Raw genomic sequence first — 17,801 nt, forward strand, 5'->3', positions numbered from 1 at the left:
AGCCCGGGCATGGTGGATCACACCTTTAATCCCAGCACTTTGGGAGGCCGAGACAGGCGGATCACCTGAGGTCAGGAGTTCGGGACCAGCCTGGTCAACATGGTGAAACCCCGTCTCTACTAAAAATACAAAAATTAGCCAGACATGGTGGCACGCGCCCGTAATCCCAGCTACTCAGGAGGCTGAGGCAGCAGAATCGTTTGAACCCAGGAGGTGGAGGTTGCAGTGAGCCAAGATTGTGCCACTGCACTCCAGCCTGGGCGACATAGCGAGACTCTCTCCAAAAAAAAAAAAAAAAAAAAAAAAGAAATATTTCAATTGTTTTGGGAGTTTGAAGAGTCATGTTCAGACCACAAGATAAGCAGGACAATAGTAAGAGTCACCTTATTTAAAACCTTTGGGTGAGAACACAAAACAGACTTTTCCTATTGCAAAGGAGTGGCTTTAAAAGTAAAATCACACCCTTTACAAAAAAAATACAATTCTGTATTTATTTTACTCAGTATGTATGAGGCAGCTTTTACTAGCATTTAATCAGGACTCACACCCCAATCTTTCCACTAAAAAAAAAAAAAAAAAAAAAAAAAGTTAAGTGCAACTACTCTTGGAGAGGGAATAAGGGGAGTCAAAAGAAAAAGATACCCCACAAACAAGAGCTCCAGAAAATAACATTTTGGGCTCACAGAAACTTCTTGCTACCTCACCTCACCTCACTGTGTAACCATGTAACCTAACAAACTTTCACTGAATTAACAGTTACACTTTCAGCTCTGAAATCTAGTGCATAAACTTAATGGCTCATTGTAATATTTATTATTCAACCTTTTGACATTTATTTGTTGCAGTTGAATTGAGGTACCGGGTGCATTATTAGCATCGAAACAGTAAAGTGTTCCAGCTCTACCGTAATAACTGAGTTTTACTTGAGTCTTTAGCCTGAAGTAGTCTGTGGAATGTAAACCAACCCTTCTCCCACCCCGCCCCCACCCTACTCCAGAAAAAAAAAAAAAAAAACCCGCAACGGAAAAAAAGTAATCCGATTTCTGTCTTCAAAATGCGATAAACCAGGACTCCAAAGGGGGTGTAACACATTAATGGACTTGTACAAACCATCCTGTGCAGTTTACAACAAAAGGAAGGTAATATGGTTCAAGAAAATATCTTCCAAAACATTTTTATGAATTAAATTTCCTGAATTTGTGACTAGGTGGAAGAGGTATTGCAGAACCGCCCAGCTGCCATTTCCATATAGGATGGGCCTTGTGAGGAGTTTGAGAATCCTTAGTGGTGTTTAAGGAATACGCCGGCCACAAATCCCCATCTCTCCCAATAATGAGTGATGGTGGACAAGGAAAATTTGCCATGAAATGAAATGGCCTTTTCACTGCTGATGCTACATTGCTGGCTACCTTTTTGCGTCTGTTTATAACTGTAAAATCATCCAGTGTTCCTTCATGTGTCTCAGTTTTACCTGTAGGACGAGGGCTTCTAGCTGATTTCAAATTTGGTTTGACTGGAGGTGTCTGAAGGACAGGTCGCTTTCCCAGTACTAGTGTCCGGTAATTTTTTCTCACCCTGGCACCAAATTTATATTCCCCATCCTCAGGTTTTGGAGAACCTAAAGTGCATGAAAGGCCCTGACTTTGAGCCAGTGGATTTAAGGAAGGAGTTTCTTTTTCAGGGTATGCAAAACCTTCCTTGGCTGTGGTTAACAAGGCGTCCTCCTCTTTACTCTCAGTCACACTGTAAAACTCACCCTTTGTATCATTGCACTCGCACTTTAGCTTATTTGTAAAAAGGTGAGGTTCATATTCTTCATTAGCACTACTGTCTTCTACTTTGATTTTAATATTGTGCAGAAATGGCAATGTCTTTTCGCCTGTGTCAGTGCAGGGATTCTCGGCTTTAGTTGCTGCTGCTCCTGCAGCGTTCACTTCAGGATCAGTCTGCGAAGAGGGCAAATCCGTAGCAAATTCAGGACAATGAAGGATTTTGGAATATTTTTCTGAATTTGCTTCTGCTCCTGAAGAATCATTATTTAAGAACCTAGCAGCTATTGTGTTGTTATCTGCACAGTGTGTAGTAGGAGTTGTTTGTAGGCATTTCCTAGCCTCTCGGAGTATTCTTTGTTGTGGAAATGCATTGTTTGTCTTTGGGCTAGGTGAAGAGGCCCCCTCTGCCAGGCAGTTAATTGTCAGGTCAGTTCTCTTTACAGCATTGGAAATTTCAGAGTGTGGGAATGTAATCTCAGATACCCTATCGTTCCTTATCTCAGCGAAACAACTCCCCAGGCTGGCCGGGCAGTACACCGGAGATGCTTTGGGGGCCCAGCTCTGCAGATTCCACTCCTCCGGCGACTCCGCTTTGACACTACTCTTGAGGTCGGGAAGCCTGCCGGCATCCTCGAAAGCAGCGGGTTTGGTTGCAGCGGCGGCGGAGGCCAGATGGTACAAGAAGTTGGCCTGCGCCTGCACGCTGGGAGGCTTGCAGAAGCTGGTGCGCCTGAATCGGATGCTCTGCACTGACACTTGGCTGGAGCCGGAGCTGGAGTCCGACTCGGTGGACGAGTCCTCCTCCTCCGAGCTGACTTCACTGGAATCCGAGGCCCCGCTGCCCCCCTCCTCCTCCTCCTCCTCCTCTTCCTCCTCCTCCTCTCCCTCCTCCTCCTCTTCCTCTGAGGACACAGAATTGCTGGAGCTGGACAAACTGGAGCCAAAATCCGAGTCGTTGGCCGCGTGGTCCGAGTAGGAGCTGGACTCGGAGTCGCTGCTGCAGCTCTCGGGAAAGCTGCCCAGATGGGGCTGCGGCCGGTGGTGGTGAGGGGGGTGGTGACTCTGCTGCGGCGGCTGGGCCCGGTGGTGGTGGTGGTGGTGGTGATGGTGGTGGTGGTGGTGGTGGTGCGGAGGCGGGCAGAAGCCGTTGACCAGATGAAACCTCTCCAGGCAAGTGGCCCCGGCGGCGGCCGCCGCCGCCGCTGCCGCCGCCGCCGCCGCCGCCGCCGCCTTGGCTTTGTAGGACCTGGGCAACAGCAGCAGGCGCCGCGCGCCGGCGTGAGGCGCGAGCAGGCAGTCCTTGGCGCCGCCGCGCTTGCGCTTGCAGCGGTAGCTCAGGCTCCCCGGGCCTCCGGCGCCCGCCGCTGCCTTGGGCTGGGGCCCGGCCGCCGATGCCTGGTAATAGGCGGCGGCGGCGGCGGCGGCGGCGGCGGCGGCGGCGGCGGCGGCAGCGGCGGCGGCGGCGGCGGCTGCCGGGTGTTTGCTGCACAGCAGGCTCCGAAAATAAGCAGGGTCCGAGGGGAAGGCGACGTAGTTTCCCTGGAGCGGGGCAGTTTCATAGTTTAGAGGGGGTTTGCACGGCGAGCGCACGATCTCCGGGTAGTGCGAGCCGGGGTATTTGCTAAAAATCTGAGGTAGATGGGCGGCGGGGCGCGCGGCGGCGGCGCCCGGGCGCTGGGACTGCGCGCTGATTGGCAGGGGCCGCGCGGCTCCGCTCAGGCCCCGCCAAAGTTGGTGCTTGTCCTTCCAAAATCCCGGGCGGGGGCTGGCGGCAGCGGCGCGCTCTGGCGGCGGCGCCTTTGTGGCCAGGGCCCGGCCGACCCGCCTGCGCTTGGTCTTGAGGACGCGCTCGGTTTTGCAGGAGGTGTAGAGCGCTTCCACGTCTTCCCGGGAGATGAGCGTGCATTTGGCGGCGTGGAAGGCGATGCTGTTGATTGCCTTGAGTTTCCGCAACTCCTCCAGATCGCAGTGGTGCTTCTTCACTTTCAGATGATCCATGCGCTTGTGCACGGTCGTCCTCGGGATGTTTTTCAGCAGATCTGTGAAGACTTGGGAGAGGGCAAACATTTGCTTCCCTTTAATGATGAGGTAGCCGAGCCTCACGCCATCCACCTCTTCAAAACCTGACTTCAGGTCTCCCATCTCGGGCACTAAATGATCCCCACCATTTGCAGTAAATATATACGTGACGCATACATACACATGTATGTATGTTAATCCTCCGCCAGATGCTGCGTGTGTCTCAAGGCATCCTGCTAATAAAATAACAAAGACTGTTATTCCCGGCGAAGGAAGTGCCAAACTCTAGGCGAAATTATTGGGGGGGGAAACCCCATGAAATTACACTGACTTGATTCTTGCTTTTTTGTTGTTGTTGTTTTCGTTTTTTTAAAAAAGAGGGAAAAAACCATCCGGTTTCTGATCTGCCAGTGTGTTGGTCTGAGTCCCCGATGCAGATCAGTACCTGGGCCCCTCTATTCCTTCCTTCTCCATTGGAGCACTATGATAATGGAATGTGAAGGGAGAAAGAGAAAAGAAATGCAGCTGCTATTCCCGCCGCTGCTTTAGCTACAAATAAAATGACAGAGTGAAGTGAGCTCGTCCGGAGACACCTTCATCAATTAATTCCCCTAAAGCCAGCGCTGATTGGACACTCCTGACAGGTGATGCAATAAAAATTGATATTCCACCCCTTCCCCCCAAAATCTCCCACTAATTAGCATACCCTTATACTGCCACCTCCCCTCCCAAAGTAAATAATACAGTCGGTATATAAATCTTTCCATTAAACTATCGGAGCTCAGAAACAGCCTGACTCACAAGACTTCATCAGAAGCAGTGTGTGTACGCTTAAGGAAGAAAAAAAAAAAACCGCACCGTATATTCGCCTTTAAAGAAATACTGCCTATTTTTTTCGTTTATTTGCATTTTACCGATACAGCTATTATCATTTCAAAGAAAAGCATTTAAAAAACATTATCAAGCCGAAAGAGAGATACCCCACCCCCTTTTCCTTTTGGAAAATGGAGCTTAAGGGAAAATGTGCAGAATAGCCTGGTATTTCCCTTACAGGAGTGGGGAAGGAGACCGGCTGGGAGCTCCAAAGTTAAACCCGCCCCGTGAACCACCCCAGTGCGGACTTACGTTTGGAATTTCTCTCGATTTTCTTTTTTTTTTTTTTTTTTCCTGAAATGCCTTTTTACAACCAGAAACAAAGTTATTTGACCAAGGAAGCAGTTCAAGGCTCCAGCTCCGAAACACTGTAACAATTCAACTGGATTTCGGTTCTCTGCTGGGGGGTGGGGTGGGGAGGAGGTAGTTTCACGTCAGACCCATAACAAAGCATAGATAAGCCAGAAATGTGTACACTTTTCCACAATTAACCGTACTGGATTGGAGGCGGGATCGTCCAAGAGTCCCCAGCAAAGCCTTTGCCAGGGTCCTGTTCACCACAGGTCAGAATTCCAGGGAGCAGATTGCTTCCTTCTGCAGCAAAGAAAAGAAACTGTCAAACGCCCAAGGTGCTTCCAGAGGTTTTACGTAATAACAATGAAAAGAAAGTGCTGATGTACGATGCAGACTGTTTCAGTGGTTTGTGATGCTTTTGGTTGGTAGTTTAGGTAAATCTTCCACAACTCCCAGTTTTTCCATCAAAGTCAAGCATCTGCTTTAACAAAATCACTTTGGATGAAAATCAATGTGGTTTAACCTCTTCTTAGTCAAATTAAGGCATATTTTGGTGTCGTTTTCAAGGATATCCAAAATATTGCCAAATGAGAGCAAGGGTCCCCCCAGTCGCATTACCACGATCCCAAGGCGGCTCCTTGGCTGCTTTGCAAAATTCGGCAAAATCTTCTTAACTGTTCGGTGTTTGCAACTACAACATAAATGCAACCCAGGCATTTATGTGTTTCCTTGTTCCTCCAAAAATAGACACATCCGCGTGATTAAAAGAATAAACGGATATTTCTGAGCCTGCAAGAAAAAAATTATACAATAATTTCTTTTTTCACATTCAAAAGTCCCAGCTTCCCCTGCTCTGGTCTGGATGGCACGAGCAGGTATGGCTCAAAAAAGAAAACAGAAAGATAAAAACTGAGGAATCAGACATACAAAAAGGTAGTTTGCCTGACAAGATGAAATCTCGGCCATAATTCCCCACCCCACCCTCATCTCCTTTGTAATTTCCCAGGAATTTTGAAAAGAATTGGGAATTTCAAGAAGTGCATCCGGAAATTAAGGAAGTCTATTTAAGAGAGTCTGTAACTCAGGAGGTTGGGATTTGAAAAGTCAGCCCCTGAACTACTGTTGCACTCAGCACAGATGTAATCGCCGCTCTTCAACTTAATCAATGTGTGTACAAACCGCGATGTCTAGTTCTTGCCTTTGAAATCTAAGGCTAGCATTTCCATCCAAGAAATCAGAGCTACAGCAAATTACATTTTTGTCCCTTGAATGAAAGAAGGATCATTGAATGGATCTCGTGATATTTCAGGCTTTAAACGTAACCGAGAGGCAGCAATGAACAATGCCTCGTCACAGCTAATACCATCCACCGAGTTGGCTTTCTTTTGCATCTGGATCTATTACACCGCGTTTTTCTCTTTCACTTTCACAGGAGACAAAATGCACAAGGTTTAGGCAGAAAGCGAAGTTTCCAGGAAAAGCAGATGCTGGTGTTTGTTTTTAAAAGTAGAATGACCAGAGTCTTTCTATTGCCAGCAACAATAATGTCGTTTTAAAATTCCTTCTGATGCACTTATATAGTACTGCCAGCCCTCGCCCTCCCACCCCCACCCCCGCCCATTCCCCTCCCCCAGCTTTAAGATTGAGACCAAAGAGTCAGCCAAGAAATAGTAAACTCAGAAAAAGCTTTTGAGAAGACAGTACAAAAGGTTGGCTAGAGCATCTTTTTTTTTTTTTTCCAGGTAGTTTTAGTTGTTCTCCATTCCTGTTTATATTTCCTCTCTCTCTCTCTCCTAGTCCTCCTACACATAGCAACATGATTTAGTAGCCATTTCAAAACTACCTTCTTTTCCTCTCTCTTCACCTTTAAAATATTGGCAATATAGGTGGTTTTGAAAACTAGTAGCATATTAAGTTTTTTTTTTTTTAACTAAGGGCATAATCTGTTGGGTGAAATAGAGAAAAATAAAGGCTAGGGAATTTGAGAAATGTGTCTATATAGACTTTGTGCAAGTATCTCTATATGTACACTCAAACACCTTTACACTTATACATTTTTAATACTACTATTACACATCTTTCTTCGTGTCTAATACATTCTTTTGTTCCTTTAACTTCCCCATCCTTGTGTGTATGTGTGTGTTAGGCTCCAGCACTCTTGCTTGAATGAGTGAATGCACACACACACACACACACACACACACACACACACACACACACACAGAAACACAGAATGTGACAGACAGCTTTCTTGGGCCATCAGCACACGTTGCATATCCGGGGTCTTCTCCAGGCACATTGGGGGTCGATCCCGATAAAAAGATCTAGCAGAGGCCCCTGAGCGCTCACACATGAAAGGCAGGGGACTTTAAGATGGATTTGCATGCACACCGGGGATTTCGATCAATAGCTACCAACATTTATGGCTTAGATTATTAATGTGAAAGCTGGCCAAAAGAATGGGGATGAAAAATTAAAGGTGTCTGTTATCAATTATGCTTAAAGTTATGCAATAATTTACTTACTTTGCCTGATGTGCAGATCCAGATGTATAAAGTACTATTCTTCAAAAGCCAGGGGGTTTCTTTGATAAATTTGTTGACCATGTCAGCTGACTCTACAATCAAAGATGAACCCAATTCAGATAATGGACTGTATTCAAATTCTTTTTTAAGAAAAGATATATCAACTTCTATGTTTCTCAAATGCAAGTACATATGTAGATAGATATGTCCAAATTAACATTTATATATATATCCTTCTCTGTGGGTCCAGGAAATTATTGTGAATTTAGGCACATGTATGATATGCATTGAGTTTAATTAAATGTGATTATTTACTCAGTGAGGAATGCCTAATCTACACACTATTGTAAAAAGTGCTTTAGCTTTGAAAACAAAGCTGCTTGCAAAAGGAAAATCCTCTTTAGCAAATAGAGATTGAAATATATTCCTAATGTCCACTTACTTCTGCATTTATTGTAAAAAATCAGCACTTTCAGTTTTTAAAGTGAAGGGCCATGAAAATATGAACATATTTGTCTTTACTTATCCCATATGAATGTGCTAGATTTACCTTTAGATGCTCTATTTTGATTTATTTTCACTGTATTTTATGTTTAAATACCATTGCAATTCAGTCTGACCTCTTTCCTCTGGAGCGAAGTAATGCACACGGCATTTACAGTCTTTTAAATGGTTAGCTGGGAAATGCAATAGCAATTTGCAGGAGTAGTTTACTAATGGGGAAAGTTCCTTTGAAAACCTGAAGGAAAACCTAAGAGTACTTTTGCATTTCTACACTACAACTGTCATATAATTAAAGTATTGAAGAGCATTAAAATAATCCTTTTCCTTCCAAGCTTTCACCCATACATACATAATTTAAATGAGGATCACAGCGCCCCCCCACCAACTCTTCACCATATACGTTTGTTTTAGTGATTGCTGGGCACATTTTGTTCAAAGTGAATTCAGACAGAAAAGAGTAAGGAACATCACAAAGGCCTCAACAATGTAAGTATGCTGGTTAAAAGAATAAAAGCTCCTTGTGCTATTAACTAAAAGTAACTATAATATTCACAAGATAAAAGTTTAAAATAATAATAAAGTCTCATATGGCTGAATTAGTTGAGGATATAAGACAATAAAATCTCAACAGTTCTTTAGCTAAATTTATCTAATATCACATCTTCTCTGCTTTTTGGGATGGGAAAATGGGAATGAAGGAGTAGAAAATGGTTAAATTGAGAAACAAATGATAACTTAGTACATTTCCTTTAATTTTTTTTCTTTCTGGTTCATTTAAACAAATCAGGGTAAGTCTCCAAAAGGGCCCATCCCTCTGTTCTTAGGCATTTAAAAACCCTGTCTTTAACAGAAGTTTGGGACACAGGGTATATGCCATGTTGTCTACTGACCCATAATCAAAATGCAGTGACCTTCTACCCTTTTTTTGCCCCCTGACCCATCTTGAATTCAATGCAGCCTTTATAAATTTGCAAATCCTTGGAGGTAAAGGGGTTTTTGTGAGGCTTTGTTCTGAAAAAGCCCTAAGAGTGTGCTTTCTAAACTAGACAAAGGTAAAGCAACAAATCCTAGTGGATGAGATTTTACACAGGTGAGCAATAGGCACCTCCAGATAACATATATTGCAAGCTAAAAACCAGTTATAAACATAGGAGACAAGGAGGTTATGGATTGCATCAAATTAGAGTGAGGTACAAATCACTTTCATGATGTAAGAAACGGCTAGGCCACAATCTTCCCGCTCTTCTCATCTCAAGGGCTGTAGGGGACCCTAGTGACCAAGGAAGGAATGGGGGCGGGGGGGGAAGGGGGCAGGGAGGAAAAGAAAGGAGTGAGACTTGATCTGGATCTGTGGGCACATTCCCTTATCTTTCCTGCTATCAGCCAGTTTAAAGGACACCATAATTATGATGGTGATAAAACAATGCCTGCTTATGTGTGCTGAATAAATAAAGAATGTTTACAGCTCAAGAATCTTTTAATTCCAATTAAATGCTATCAAAGAAAAGCCACTTTTCCTACTGCAACCGCCTTTCCCCCCAATTATCTTGTTTTGTTGTAATATTTTCCTGAGACACATGGGCCTTTCACAATTGATCCTGAATGCAAAAGAAAAAAAATCAGAGAAAGTAGAGTTTGACCTTCAGATATTAAATAATACACAAATATCCAGAACCACAATTTGTTAGGGTTGCCCAAGTTTTTGTTTATTTTATGCAAGGGCCAAACATGTAGAGACTGAAGTGGTGACACCAAGTGTTGAGGCCTACCTATGGGCTGCTCAGCCATACTGAAATCCTGAGCCACCACGAGGGGAGACAGGAGAGACAAGACATGAGGAGCCTGATGGTCTCTGGAAAGGGAATCCTCTTCTGGTTCTCTTCCCCTGGCTTCAGCCCAAATCCTTCTAGGAGCACTGGAGCCAATCACTGTCTTTCACTGCTGCAGCTACTGGGAACCTACAAAAAAGCGGGAGATAAAAAAAAAAAAAAAAGAAAAAAAATCACAAGTTCGAATTTATGGATACACAAGTATCATTTCATATTCATGACATCAGCAAATCACATCATAATCAGATTTGAGCAAGGTTTGGACACTAAGACCCAAAAGGCTGGACACTCAACACTGACAGTATCACATATTAACCAGAAAATTCGCTTTTTTATTATGGAATCACAGGGTGAAAATTAAGTCTTTTAACTTTGAAAAGCTTACTTTTCACTTCTGAGGCCTATTTTTACACTAATAAATTTCAAGTAAACGTCTCTTTTAAAGTTGTTCCACAACATTTCAATTCAAACTTCTATTTCCTTTCTCAATTGGGGTAGTGTTTTGTTTGTGTTTTAAAAAAACACATGGCACAACAAACGTTATGGAAAACGCACTCATTCCGTTAAATGCCAATACAAACCTGCCTTTTACTACATCTGTCTAAGCAGCGCATTGCTAAGTATAAACTTTAAAAAAATTTTTTTTCTCAAAGACATGTCTATTATTTCTTGTCAAATACTATTTGGTGATGTGGTGCAAAAACACAATGGTAAAAAATTTCGGGGTATTTGTAAGTTTTCTGGAGACTTGCAGGCCCCTTTCCTTTTGAAAGTTTAGAGCTCCAATACCCTCAATTCTACTGGCAGAATTAGGATGGACTTAGAGGGTCCTAAACGTGACCGATTCACTAAGGCGGGGGGGGGGGGGGGGGGGCTACAGCTTGCAGCAACGTGCTCTGCAACTTAATCCTACGCTAAAAGAGGGCAGAGAGCGAAAAAGAATGGAATACAAACTCTCCCGACATCCGTAGTTACTTTCAAGGTGGATTGTGTATTTTAAGGCTGATGGGAACGTCTGGTTTGTGGAGCAAAAAGAAGAGAAGGTAAGTGTTTGTCCTTGTATCCACCAGTTCGTAGAGAAACAATGAAAGAACAAAGGGAACCACTTCCCCATCTGAACATTTTCTGTATCTCTCTCCGTTTCAAGCCAAAAAGCTTGGGAAGGGATTCGCTTTACTCTACCTTAAGTAGTGGTTGCTGGCTTGTTGAACTAAGAATGAGAAAAAAGTTGAGAGGCAGATATAGACTAAATAATAATAAAAAAGGCTTGCTGTGGCGGATCTCCACCGCGCCAGTCTCAGCAACTTGCAGCAGAAGTTACTCAATGCACGGAGGCAAAGCCCAAGAAATACCCTTTGCACACCAGATTTCGAACTCAGTCATTTAAATAGACTTTCTTGCTGTTTGAAGGGGTTTCTGCGCACAAAATGTGTAGGTAGTGGCTATGGGAGAGATGTACTATTTAGGTCGAAAAATGATCTCATGGCTATCTAGAAAAGAATTTTTAAAAAGGAAAGGGGATTCAAGTATCACGTTACTGTTTGCTAATAGAAGAAATGGCAGCACTGGCTGGGAAAGGAGAGGGATTCGTATTGAAATGCATTTGCTTTGGGGTACGCTGGTTATCCGCAAGTCTGGCTTTGTGGGTCTGCGTGGCTGAATAAGTGACCGAGTGCCTTCGGCATTATATAAACGGATCGATGTGTGGGGGAGTCCCCAAAGCCGTCGAGCACGTGAAACGCGATTTTTTACTGCCCTCCAAGCGGCGACCAAGCCCCGCTCCACCCCACCCCGCCTCAAAATCCGTATATTACCTGCCCTGTTACAGTGACACATGTTTATGTTTATAGTCCTGGTTTGTAGTAGTGTCAAGAACCGCAGCAAGAGGAGGGGGAGGAGAGAGGAGAGGGAGGAGTAAATTCAACCACCCCCACTTGTTGTTAAAGCAAATTTACTGCGTTATTGCAAGCTCAGGACGGGGGGGCTGGGATGAGAGTTGAGAGGAAGGGTTGAGTTGGGAAGTGTGTTGGCGGTGGAAGAGGGGGGGTGGGGTTAGGAGCTCCGCAATGGAGCTGCTCTCCCCAGCAGCCCAGGAAATGCAGCTCGGTCAATAGGGGAGCATGCTGGCACGGTCGAAAACAAAAAGGTTCCTCCTGCTCGCTGCGTTCACGTGGGGGGCTCTGCACGCGGGGCTCCAGGGCCGTGACCCCTGACCCCGGCTCCTCTCCGCGCTCTCCCGGTGCCGCGCGGCCACTTTTTACCCAGGATCCCTCGCGCGGGCCGCGCTCGTGCCGAGCTGGAGTCCTTCCTAATCCTCCATTCCCCGCTCTCGCTCCCCGCCCCCGCCGCCAGCCCCGGGGAGGATTCTCCGGCGGGGAACCCCCGCCCCACCCCCACCCCGACTGCCCCGGCGGAGTCGGCCGCAGCGAGTCCGCGCGGGGCGGGGAGGGCCGGGCCGGGCCGGGCCTCCCCTACGGCGCCGGGCCTGCGAGGGAGGGGAGGTACGGGGAGCTGAGGGGAGGGGGCGCCGGCCTCCCGGCTCAGCTGCCCCACCGAGGCCTGGACCTGTTGACTGCGATTGGCCCGCCTCATCCCGCGCCCTCTCTCTGCCCGCAGCGGCCCCAGCCCTTCCGCGGCGTCGCGGGGAGGAAATGGGGATGGCTGTCCTCCTCTCCGCCTCCCTCTAACTTTCCTTTTTTTATTTGGGTGTGTGTGTGGGGGGGGGGGGGGGGCTGAGAAAGCCCAGGCAACTCCACCGCCGCCCCATCCTGCCTCCGAAAGTCTCGTCACGCCCGACCCGCCGCCGCCCTCCCAGCCCCCATGACTTAAAACCGCCTGCCCTCCTCGCAGCGGCGCCCCGGCCCGGAGCCCGAGAGCCCTCGACGCCCCCGCCGCGCCTCCCCCGCCTGGCCTGGCCCAGCGGCGTCCCCAGCGAATTGTGTCGCTTTTCTGCCCTGGAAGCTCCCTCGGCCACGTTCCACTTTTTTTCCCAGTCCCAGGAGGCGTAAGATAAAACCTCTGATTTGCTGCGTGCTGCCGGGCACATTCTCTGCCCTCTCGTCCGAAGGACGACTTTAAAATGGAGAGTTTAAAATAATAGCATTTACAGGAGGAAATAAAGAGCGAGGGGATGGTTCTTTGGCCGGTTTTAAGACATACATGCTTTTTTTTTCTTTTAATACAAGATGTCTTAAGGGTTAAAAGCGTTCTAGGGTTTGCTGTATTTCCTTCTAGATTTGGGGTTTCCTGAGGAAATCTTTTCCGGAGGGAAATAGCAAATCGACATTAAGATGGAAGCGAGACTTCTCAGCCACTTTTGGAAATGAAGGGGGAAATTGTAAAAATACATTCAGAAAAGGGCGCGAAGGCGGCGGCTGAGGGGAAGAAGCTGGAGTCTTGGGAGGAAGCGCAGTGGGTTGGAGTCGGGGGAAGGAGGGCCCGCTAGGTCCGGGCGGGGAAGAAGGCGTGCGGGCGGCGGGGCGTGCGCCGGGCCGGGCAGCTGGAGGAAGGCGCGGCGGGACGGGCGAGCGCGAAGAGGCAGGCGGGGAGGGCCTCGGGGGGCGGGGGCCGGGCGCGGGGCCGGCGCGCCGGAGGAAGCGGGACCTGGCTCCTCGCGCCCGCCGGGCCGCCCCCATTGTTCTGCCCTAGCGCCGCTGTTAGCCGAGCAAGTCCTGACCGAGGGAGGGGTCCCGCGGGCCAACCCGACCCCCGTCGGCGCCTCCCCGGGCTCCTGAGCTCCGGCCGGGTCGGGTCGGGCCGGCGCGGCAAGTTTTGATGGTCAGACTCAGCCAGCGAGGGGTTCCCAGCTGAAGATCTCGGAGGAAGGAGCCTTTACAGCGTGCTGCGAAATTGAAGGAAGCCGGGCGAGCCTGCAACGCACACGTTATGAGAAAAAGGGAAAGCAACATAGATATGTTTATAAAGTGATAAATAGATAAGAGACACACGTGGGCAGTTATTATTCTGGATCCGGAAAGTTACAGTAGATTATATAATATTTGAAATATCTTGAAATGCATGGATTCAAAAATCCATTTAAAAAAAGGTTCAAAGGAATTCGGAAAACACGTTTCGCTATCCTTATTACTGATTACTCAGCTCTTCTTTGTACACAGAAAGTCTAGTTTTAAAAGGAAAGGCTGAGCTAGCCCTTTCAAAAACGGGCTTCCTTTAACGTGAAGTGCGTTTTCAAAATAGGGAATTTCAAAAGGGAAAAACGTTTAATTTGCTTTTAAGCCACGTTTTGGAAACAAATAATTGCAATCCACTTAATAAACTCTGTCTGTTTTCCTTTGTGAGGCATATGGAAGAAATATTTCTGGCTAACGTCACAGTTTTTTTTTTTTAAATGAAGATTTCCAACAAGTGCTTGCGAGTCTTGTCGACAAGACCAAAGTCATCGTGCGTGAAAGGCCAAGAAAAAATAATTTCAATCCTGTGGTCCAAACCTTACTAGGGCAAGAGAGTAATTTCGACTTAGGTTTATGATAGACTTTGCGGAAATTCCTTCTAAAATACTCATTACTAGTCTGTGTGTTATGAAGCACTGTTTCCCAAGGTAGATTTTAAAAAACCAATTAGAATTGATCTTTAATGGAATATTATATTTACACGTCATCATGAAAACATCATTTGACAGAGTTTTGAATTACAAGAAAGGAGTTAACAGATGATGCTCATAAATAGCATCTGTTTGAAAAGACCCCTTAAGAGTCAGTTAAAGGTAGTGATGGTTGTATTTTTGCATTTGAAATGCTGTAGAAGTTGCTTGCATTTTAACACTTTCATTTTGCCGGTCTTCTTTCTAAACTTGCATTTCCTCATGGAAATCATTCAGTTATTTCGAGATATAGGGAGAAATTCTTATGTAAGAAATCATTTGAGGCGTAACTATGGAAAGGTTTGAACAGAAAAAAAAAATCGCTGTTGAAAATCAAGTATTTTCAATCTATTCATTCGTTCCACACTCATCCTCCCACAGTTCCCCCCATCAATTTACATTTTTTTGTTTATGTCTTTGAATATTTAGAATAGCTTTACATGATTATCTGTTATGTAGATGATAGTAGAAGGTGAATCGTTTTACATCATTCACTGTTTCAGATATTTTTTGTTTCATTTAAAGTAAAAAGATTCTTAGGAGTCATGTATTCTTGTGAGAAAAACAACAAATGGATGGAAAAAGGGCATGAATGGGGGTGGGGATGGAGAGGGACAAGTAGCATTCCTGGTCAGTCTTTGTGATACCTTTCTTTAATTTTATGTCATTATATTTTCCACTTCTGCTTGCACCAACGATCATTGCTTTTTTAATTGGGGTAAAGTGCCACCATATAAAAATTACCTACCTTCTGGCTCTCAAGCGCCGCAGTAAAATAAGGCTGACAAAAAGTGATCCGAGGCTTGTGTGTTTAATTCGCCAGGAATGTTAAGCTTCATAAGATTCACCCTATGGGGTCATGTTGGTCCTTGGCACTGTTACTATACAGTTTCAAGAGGTAAATATGCACATTATAGATTTTAAAAATCTAAGATGTACTAGACCAACAGTTTATTAATCGAAGGAATAAAAAATGAATTTGTCAACCTCATTCTTTCTGGGACACAATGCACTTAATTAACATATTCTTGGGCTTGTTTCTGGATTTGGTAAGCAGTGGCCCCTTTTGGAGAGGAAAACATTTAAATCTTAAAAAGTGATCTTCTTTGGTCCAAATAGTATTTATAAATTCAGTTTAATTTCTTCTTTTTTTTCAGTCTAAGATATGTTGCATTTCTTTCAAGGTTCTCTTCCATTTCAAAAACTGATTTTCCTCTTTTCCACGTCCAGAATCTTTTCACTCAGATAATCTTATGTGGCCTATAAACAGACACCTAAATATGTCACTTTAATCACACTTTAATTATAACAGAGATGCAGATCTTCAGTGTCAGTAAAAAATGAGAACATGGACCTTACAATACACACTATATTGATGATACTCTGAAAAGTCAAAATATAACGCCTTTCAGTATTGCTGCATCATGGAAAAAAATAGTTCAACTCTGAATCGTTAACGAGGTTTAGGTAACACCTAGAATGCCTAAAGGCATCTTTTAGATAGCATTTTTATATTGATAATTGCATGCTGTTTTACTCAAAAAATGTAAATACAGCCATTTGATATCAATTTTATAGCAAAAGAAATAGCTCTGAGGCCAAACACGATTAACCAAACCAAACCTTTCAAATATTAGACCTCGATTCTTAAAAAGATTTTTATTTAGATTACACAAAATTTAAATTTCAGAATTATCTACCAAACTTTCAGAAAATTAAAGTGTATCTAAAAACAATATTAATTATAATTGATTCTAAGTTGGAGATTGTTTTGTAATAAAGTGATGACTGTTACATGAAAAGGTGGTAAACATTTGAGGGCTATTTAGAATAGTCAAGTCTAAACTACCTGGTAAATAAAAACTGATATTAATTTCAACTATTGAAAATCTTCAGATAAATCAATTCACCTGAAAATTTTTGTTAATCATTACTTACAAATATTAGTTCAATTGTACATACAAAATAAAATCTTGCTTTACTTTGAAGAATAAAGCTCAGAGTGTAATTAGCTTTTAAACACCAATTGAGGACATTAAACAAACATTTACTCTAGACCTACTATGTGCAAGACACTTGCTAGGTGTGATGGTGAGTGAAAAATAATCACCTAGTAAGATTAACAAGTTTCATTAAATAGATTTTTGAAAAAGCCATTAACAGAATCTCAATTCAAAACATAATTGCAAAGAATATTTTTATATGAAATTTCAAATAGTACTCCATGATATAGGTGCCATGGTGGTTTTGTATCTATAAAGACACAATACTCATTTATGGTGACATATTAATAACAAAGCTAGTTTCAGAAACACTTCAGTATTTTAATCATACTAGCATAAATATATGGCTCATAATAAACTTTTAATGAAAAAGGTAAAAACTCTTGGGTACCAAATGAGCAAAACAAAAAACAGAGATTCCTCTATGTAAAAGAGGATATAGCTGAAAGTCTGCACAGATCATAAGAGAGTGTCTTTTTGAGTTTTTCAACTAATTTATTTAGAAAGAAGTTGATAGACTCCAATGAGGTTTAGCAGATGCAGGAATTCTAATTGCTTTTTGTTTAAAAAACTTAGTCGAAGAGCCAATATAGAATTTTACACACTATGGAAGTCAAGAATCTGAGTTCAGGAAAGTGTATCTAGTCTCAGCATTATAGAAGTATACCTCATATGGATGTAGAAATAGACCTCAGTTTCTATACCCCGTTGTAGAAATTTATGTATACCTTGACAATGGGTACAATAGACTAAATATAATATGCGCAAACAGAAGGCAAATAAAACTTTAATTTACAAAGGAGATAAATATGAATAGTACTAACCTCTGAAATGAATATGGTTTTAAATATTTCTTTCATAATATCTACTTATGTAAATAATTATGGAAAAGCAAATACAGAAATTTGGTGCCTACCTTAAAGAATAAAGAAAATTATTGGAAGATATATTACCCATAGAGCGAAAATACATCTTCCCATTATAGTAGGGTTAGAGGTTACATCATAAAATACTTGAGTTTTTTGTGGTTTGCCTCAGATGATTAGTTTGGAGAAACAGATGAGCTAGTACTGAGTTAGCTGCTGTTATGTGAAGCAATATTTAGAGACAACAGGGTTTCATTTTATCCTAGAGGTACTACATATACTTTTTTGAAGGATATTTTGAGAATATAAAATAAAATTTTAGGGTAACATTTTACAATTGAAATTGTTCTTTTTCACAAAGTTATTTTATAACTCCTATGGTAATTTATTTTTATATTGCTATGTATTTTAAAAAGCATACTTGAACTTTAACAATTCTGCCAATGTAATTACAAGTTTTATCCATTTTGAGGTAGGAAAATTAGCATATTCAGCCAGTTGTTACATATATAACTA

The 17,801-nt window shown here is 43.5% G+C and overlaps 2 protein-coding genes across 5 annotated transcripts in view; one reads left to right on the forward strand and one right to left on the reverse strand.

Annotated features, from left to right (window-relative positions):
- Positions 1–282: 282 nt before the first annotated feature.
- Positions 283–12,086, reverse strand: SKIDA1 (SKI/DACH domain containing 1). Of its 3 annotated transcripts, none has more exons than XM_063709707.1 (4): positions 11,631–12,086; positions 9,757–9,945; positions 7,484–7,575; positions 283–5,747 (listed from the first exon to the last, which is right to left on the reverse strand). In XM_063709707.1, the coding sequence occupies exon 4, from the start codon at positions 3,912–3,914 to the stop codon at positions 1,176–1,178; it is 2,739 nt and encodes a 912-aa protein (XP_063565777.1). In that variant the 5' UTR covers positions 3,915–5,747; positions 7,484–7,575; positions 9,757–9,945; positions 11,631–12,086; the 3' UTR covers positions 283–1,175. The 3 variants fall into 3 exon arrangements, with proteins under 3 accessions (XP_063565777.1, XP_055209846.2, XP_055209845.2); XM_055353871.2 differs by lacking the exon at positions 11,631–12,086 and having other exon boundaries at positions 283–4,027; positions 4,917–5,747; positions 9,757–10,635; XM_055353870.2 differs by lacking the exons at positions 7,484–7,575; positions 9,757–9,945; positions 11,631–12,086 and having other exon boundaries at positions 283–4,024; positions 4,123–6,501.
- The window catches only part of MLLT10 (MLLT10 histone lysine methyltransferase DOT1L cofactor), a 213,084-nt gene continuing 206,023 nt past the window's right edge, over positions 10,741–17,801 (forward strand). The window contains exon 1 of one of the 2 annotated variants that reach the window (XM_055353859.2): positions 10,741–10,859. The gene's annotated coding sequence lies outside the window, so the exon portion shown is untranslated. The remainder of the gene's footprint in view (positions 10,860–17,801) is intronic. The other variant, XM_055353868.2, reaches the window with a different exon arrangement.

The sequence above is a fragment of the Gorilla gorilla genome, chromosome 8 (assembly GCF_029281585.2).
Source record: "Gorilla gorilla gorilla isolate KB3781 chromosome 8, NHGRI_mGorGor1-v2.1_pri, whole genome shotgun sequence".
Taxonomy (NCBI): Eukaryota; Metazoa; Chordata; class Mammalia; order Primates; family Hominidae; genus Gorilla; species Gorilla gorilla.